At 56.9% G+C, this 6,140-nt stretch overlaps 1 protein-coding gene across 2 annotated transcripts; it reads left to right on the forward strand.

Annotated features, from left to right (window-relative positions):
• The first annotated feature begins 2,211 nt into the window (after positions 1 to 2,211).
• Positions 2,212 to 6,140, forward strand: LOC136513312 (probable serine/threonine-protein kinase PBL7). Of its 2 annotated transcripts, none has more exons than XM_066507299.1 (7): positions 2,212 to 2,671; positions 2,770 to 3,014; positions 4,686 to 5,119; positions 5,214 to 5,346; positions 5,428 to 5,517; positions 5,678 to 5,894; positions 5,964 to 6,140. In XM_066507299.1, the coding sequence occupies exons 1-6, from the start codon at positions 2,314 to 2,316 to the stop codon at positions 5,867 to 5,869; spliced, it is 1,452 nt and encodes a 483-aa protein (XP_066363396.1). In that variant the 5' UTR covers positions 2,212 to 2,313; the 3' UTR covers positions 5,870 to 5,894; positions 5,964 to 6,140. The 2 variants fall into 2 exon arrangements, with proteins under 2 accessions (XP_066363396.1, XP_066363395.1); XM_066507298.1 differs by having other exon boundaries at positions 5,678 to 5,853; positions 5,902 to 6,140.

The following is a 6,140-nucleotide window of genomic DNA, read 5'->3' on the forward strand; positions in this document are numbered from 1 at the left end:
CACAAGCATATCAACGCTGAACTCGTGAGGCATCCTACTCTTGATATTAAAGTTGCCATGCCTAGCTGCTGCCACCAAATGAGAACATAGAAAATGGTACTGCCTTGGTTTACCACAAGTGCATGTGAAATCTTGGAGGATTACCACATGCATCCTCAACTCTCGGACCTCGCCGTCGGACGTTGTACCGCCCCTATGCTCAACTTGATAAGCCCTGTGGCGTGGTCAAAACATGTAACCTCATGTGTGCTAGCCTTTTCATTTGCCTTCTCTAGGTGTGCCTTTGGTTTCAGAGCCCATATCTCTCCATCACTCCGCAACTTCTATGCATGGACGTGTCTATCGTTGAACCAGGCAACAAGCTTGTAGAAGATGAATTGAACGATTGCATTCACTGACATACCACGTATCTATAGCGATTGCTTTGCATGTCAACAAACTCAACATATACATAGCGATCGCTTTCAACGGTGCCTCCATGATATATGGTCACTAGGTTGTCCATCTAGTTCAAACATATGTCCTTTAGTCCAAATTAGACGATAGATAATACCTAACAAGTACTTTCTAACTATAAACTAAGTAAATAAGATAATAACTACGTATATATACACAGTGTACTCACTAAATAGTTAGATCCTATTTAGTTAACTAAATATATAACTACCTATCTAAGTAGCTATGTAACTAAATCTATGTACCCATGTTTCTATTTATCTACATATCTATCTCACTAGATCACTAACTAAATCAACTACCTGAGTTATCACATTAACTAGTAAATAACAAATAATCGAACTACTACACTACAATCAAAGTTAACTAAGTACCTAAATTGCATATTCATAATTTTTACCTGTCCGACGAGTTCAAGAGCTTGAGCAGGCGACGCTATAGGCAAACAGCCCTATCCAAACTGTTCGGGCATGGCGGCGGTTGTGGCCTTCTAGGCGGACAGCACCCCCTCCCCTCGGCCCTTGCCAAAGGCCACCGCCCTCGGCCCTAGGACGTCGGGCGGCAGGAATGTGGACGGGGTCGCGGATGTCGGCGGAGTCACAGCGGACGCCGGGGTCGATGGCCCTAGGATGGAGTCGCAGCAGACGTCGGGCGTAGGTGAGGGCGACGAGCCAAACCGGCGGTGGCGTGGCCGGGTGCTGCAGGGGCCGGGGCCGGCGGTGGCGCGCGGCGGGCGGCGGGCACGGGCGCAGGCGCGGTGGCCGGCGCGGGCGCGGACAGCCGGGGCAACGAGCGGCGATGGGCGCGGCGATGCGGCAACGGTGGCTCGAGAGCGGTAGAGAGAGACGAAGAGAGAAAAGAAGGGAAGGCCCATACGTAAGATAGGCTTGGCCCCAATAATCATGGCGCCAAGCTCGGCGTCAGCTTGGCGTCAAGATCCACGGCGCCGAACTGGCTGCCATGTCAGCGTCCACGCCACCGACGTAGTCCTGACCTAGGTGCCAGAATCTATGGCGCCGAGACATATAAGCTCGACGCCACCAACCATGGCGCCGAGCTAAGACTCTAGATTTTAAAATCAAACCCCCTGGGAGATATTTGTGATTTTTTTTTTCAAAAAAAGAGCTAAAAAAAAATTCGGCCGTTTTGGCGCCTTGCCCGCAGGGATTTCCCACCGACCGGCCGGGTTTACTTGCCCCGGGCAAGCACCGTTTTTTATAAGCTCGGCGTGTCGAAGAGGCTGCATTGTATGAGTAAAAACCATCACGGGCCGTGATACGGTCGCATCTACTGTCAGAAGAAGAACCTTGCAGTAAGTTTCATAATTTGGCACCGTGCACATATCTGGTCCATACATTTACATTTCGACAAGGGAAGAACCGTCCGCGGGCACGATCATTGCCACCAGACAACGGAGCCGTGCATGGCGTAAAAATCGAACAGAAACCTACGGAGAATCTAGATCGATCGCATTCTACCGACCAGTGTCGTCTCGACGCCACGGTGACAGGTGAATATAAGGCTGAGCGCCCATCGACGCCAGTGCCAGTTCGTTGGACGAGCCATAGGCAGGTACAAGGCTACAAGCGTACCAACAAGCAGCTGCTGTTCCGTTACCACGCGCGTTCCTCTGCGTGCACTGCAGCCGCAGGGAAAAGGGAAACGGTGCAGTAGATTGGGAGAGTTTCTACTTCTACGCTAATTCCTTGTGCACCCCCTTGTAGCAAAGCTATATCTGTACGCTCGTCGGCTCGTCGCCTCCCTTATCCCTCTGTTTACGCGCTGTGTCGTCTCCACTGCCCTGTCCTGGCTACGACGTACCGACCCGGCCATCCGCCATCCTCGAAGGCGGCCGGAATGGCGGACGCGTTCTCCCCGCCTTCGCCGCCGCCTGCACCATCCCCTTCCCCTATCGCCGCGGAGGACCTCGCGGACGCGCGGCTCGCGCCGCGGACGTTCTCCCCGTGGCCGGCGCCGAGGGGGGACCATGTCAGCAGCGGCGGTCGGGCCAATCCGCTCTTCACCATACTGCCAGTATCGGCTCTGGCCATAGGACTCGTGCTGCTCGTCGCCGTGGCCGTCATCCTGGCCGTGACCCGCCGGGCGAGGCCGCGCAAGGCGGACGCCGGCGGCAGCTGCAGCGGCGACGGCAAGCCGGGCGCACCGCCGTCCAGTTGCGGCAGCCATAACACCAGTTGCGGCTACGCCGGCGCCGGTAAGTGCTACAAAGTTCGCCGTGTCCGTACGTCGCATTGGTTCGATCTTTCTCATGGCTCGTTTTCTTTTGCTGGCCACGCCGCCCACGCGCGGCAGGCACAGGGTGCATATACGCCGGCCGCCTGGGGTTCTCGGCGCAGCTGCCGCGGAGCCGTGGCGCGCAGGTGTTCACGTACCGGGAGCTGGAGCGCGCGACGGACGGGTTCAGCGAGTGCAACGTGGTGGGGCGAAGCGCCTACGGCGCGGTCTTCCGCGGCCGGCTCGCCGACGGCACCACCGCCGCCATCAAGCGGCTGCGGCTGGACCAGCGGCGGCAGGGCGAGCGCGAGTTCCGCATCGAGGTAAGCCAAGCAACTCCACACGCACACACGTCGCCTTCAGCTCACGCCATCGTCCATGTGCACGTCCACGTACGTCGCGCTCCGCTTCGCGTACGCTCGTACCAACCTTACCTGTTGCCGCAGCGAGCACTGAGACTGAGCAGAGCAGCCGGGGTAGTTCGAGTTCCAGCTTCCAGCTTCCAGCGGTTGGTGTGCCTGGCCTGGGATCGGCCGTTGGGACGGGACGGGCGGTGTGGCGACGGGACGTAACCTGGAAGGCAGGCTGCCCGCCCGCCCGCCCGCCTGCCTGCCTGCTGCGCGCGCGTGCGTGCGAACGTGACTGCGAGCCTCCTTCTGTGACAGACTGTTCCATCTTGTCTTTAGCCTGGTGGGCGTCGTGACGCAGCGCGCCCGGCTGATGGCGTCGGGCTCGTCCGTTGCGCGCGGTTCCTTGGGCGATTGGCGGACGCGGCGCGCGGGACCAAACCTGCCGCGGCACGGGAAAAGTTTGCGTTTCGCGGTGGGTGAGCCCGAGCCCGGCGCCGGTAGGTTGCGGCCGTTTGGCGGGCGGGACACGGGAGACGCGCGAGCCTTGTCGATCCGGTCCTGTCGGCTGCCGTTGCACCCGCATGGCGTCCTCCCGCGGGCCGCGGGCCGGGGAAATAGTGTATGGGTTCTGGTACAGCGGCTGGTGCCGGCAACGCTTCTGGTAGGGCGTGTCACGCGCAGCGTGTGCTAACGGATAGTGTAATAGTGTTCATTGTGCGGCCTGATGACTCGGCCATCCATTAGGCTTCACATTGTGGGTTCGAGCTTCGCATGGGACAAAAGACAAACGTCACGAGCATAATCTAGGTTTGGGTCTAGATTTTGGAAGCTCACACAAGGGCAATCATTCGTGTCAAGGGCCAACCTTTCTTTGTCACTGCATTGTAGGCTTCTTAAGCCGGCATCTATGAATGCCTATCAGATTCACTTGTACGCTAGAAACTAAACATGGTGGTGGGAGCCTGATAAATTTAGTGTGTTTTTGTTTCCTTGTGCTCCAATGGCATAAGACTTTTCAAGCAGACTCGTTCAGAGATGGATGCAAAGTTGCAGACATATCTCCTCCACATTGATGATTGGTACTCTGCTGCCGCGAGTGTGGGACTGCAGGGATGTAATCCTACCTGGCAGTGCATTTACGCATGCTGCTATTTCTTGACCCGCAGGCGTCGCAGGGCTAGCTAGGTGGGCACGGACCGCTGCTGGCCCTTGCCCGGCCATTTCGACCCAATACCTGCACGACTGCACCGCACACATCAATCTGGCCGTCTGATTGCCTGACATGGTCCCGTATCTCGATCGACCGCCACTGCTCAAGTCCTGGGGGGCACGGTGGCTGTGACGCTGATGTATTGACACGTTACTGGTGTGCAGATGCACAGGACGCAGTGCTGCTAATGCAATCAGTAGAGCGGCTTACCGGCATACTTCATGTTTTATTAGGAATCGAGATCTAGCCAGTGAGTTGCACCGAGGAAATTAACCCGGGCATGTGCAATGCGCTGCTTTGCTTAGGTTTCACATTTGCTGTAAGTAGGGAGTGCAGTACTCGTGTACCCTGCACTGCAAAGCTGAACTTGACTTTTTGATCGCATCGCATTGCTAGTTGGTCGCAGTAACTGAAAACAATGTGACTAAATGCAGGTGGACCTGCTGAGCCGGATGGACTCGCCGTACCTGGTGGGGCTGCTGGGCTACTGCGCCGACCAGAGCCACCGGCTGCTGGTGTTCGAGTACATGCCCAACGGCAGCCTCAAGAGCCACCTCCACCCGCCCCGGCCGGCGTCGTCCGCGGCTGCAGAAGGCCAAGGCCTCCAGCTGAGGCCACCACCGCCGCCGCCGCTGGACTGGCAGACGCGGCTGGGCATCGCGCTGGACTGCGCGCGCGCGCTCAAGTTCTTGCACGAGCACAGCAGCCCCGCCGTGATCCACCGCGACTTCAACTGCAGCAACGTCCTGCTGGACCACAACTACCACGCTCGCGTCTCCGACTTCGGCATGGCCAAGGTCGGCTCCAACAAGGCCGACGGGCAGGTCGTCACCCGCGTGCTCGGCACCACCGGCTACCTCGCGCCAGAGTACGACGAGCACGCCGCCGCCATTTCCGATCAGCTTGTCATGCATGCTTCCTTTTTCTTTTGGTAGCGTCGATTGATCGCAGGCTGTTTGCAGGTACGCGTCGACGGGGAAGCTGACGACCAAGTCGGACGTGTACAGCTACGGGGTTGTGCTCCTGGAGCTGCTCACCGGCCGGGTACCAGTGGACACGCAGCGGCCGCCCGGAGAGCATGTCCTGGTTTCCTGGGTATGTACGTTATGTCTGATCGCTCTGTAATCAGTACTGCATGTCATGGTGACTGAATAGGCACTCGTCTTGTTTCCACAGGCCCTTCCGCGACTCACGAACCGCCAGAAACTCGTGCAGATGGTTGACCCTGCCCTGAAAGGCCAGTTTGCCCTGAAGGATCTGATCCAGGTCTTCTTCCTTTCTAACGTCCCTGCTGCTCTGACGGCGCTACTCTCCCATTTATTACTCATTTACTCTGCAATTATGCCGCTCATCGTTAGCCGTTCAATGACACCAAGACGTACGACATCTTTAACTGACATGACACGAATAATGCAACTGGGAGCAGGTCGCCGCCATCGCCGCGATGTGCGTCCAGACGAAGGCGGAGTACCGGCCGCTGATGACGGACGTGGTGCAGTCGCTGATCCCCATCGCCAAGACCACCCCGGCCATGTCCTGCTCCTCTACGCCGCTCAGACCGGCCTTGCAGCACGTCATCTTCATGGGCCCGCAGTGCGGCGGCAACAAGACCTCCTAGTACTGGCAATCTGGTATATATAAAGGTATCCACCACTGGATCGAGTCGGCCATCAACTAAAGCGAATTCTCATTCCTTGTTCCTTGATGTATAGAACTCCCCTCTTCTCCGGCCAGGATCTGCAAATGCATCATTGCAGTATAACATCGTGATTGTATTCAGGCGAAAGCGTACGGCGTATCATTTATTGGTACGAACTACCTTAAAGATAACATGAAAATAGAAATAAACATTCTTTTTTCTTCTTCTTCTCATGAGCTTGCTGTGCCTT

The sequence above is a fragment of the Miscanthus floridulus genome, chromosome 16 (assembly GCF_019320115.1).
Source record: "Miscanthus floridulus cultivar M001 chromosome 16, ASM1932011v1, whole genome shotgun sequence".
Taxonomy (NCBI): Eukaryota; Viridiplantae; Streptophyta; class Magnoliopsida; order Poales; family Poaceae; genus Miscanthus; species Miscanthus floridulus.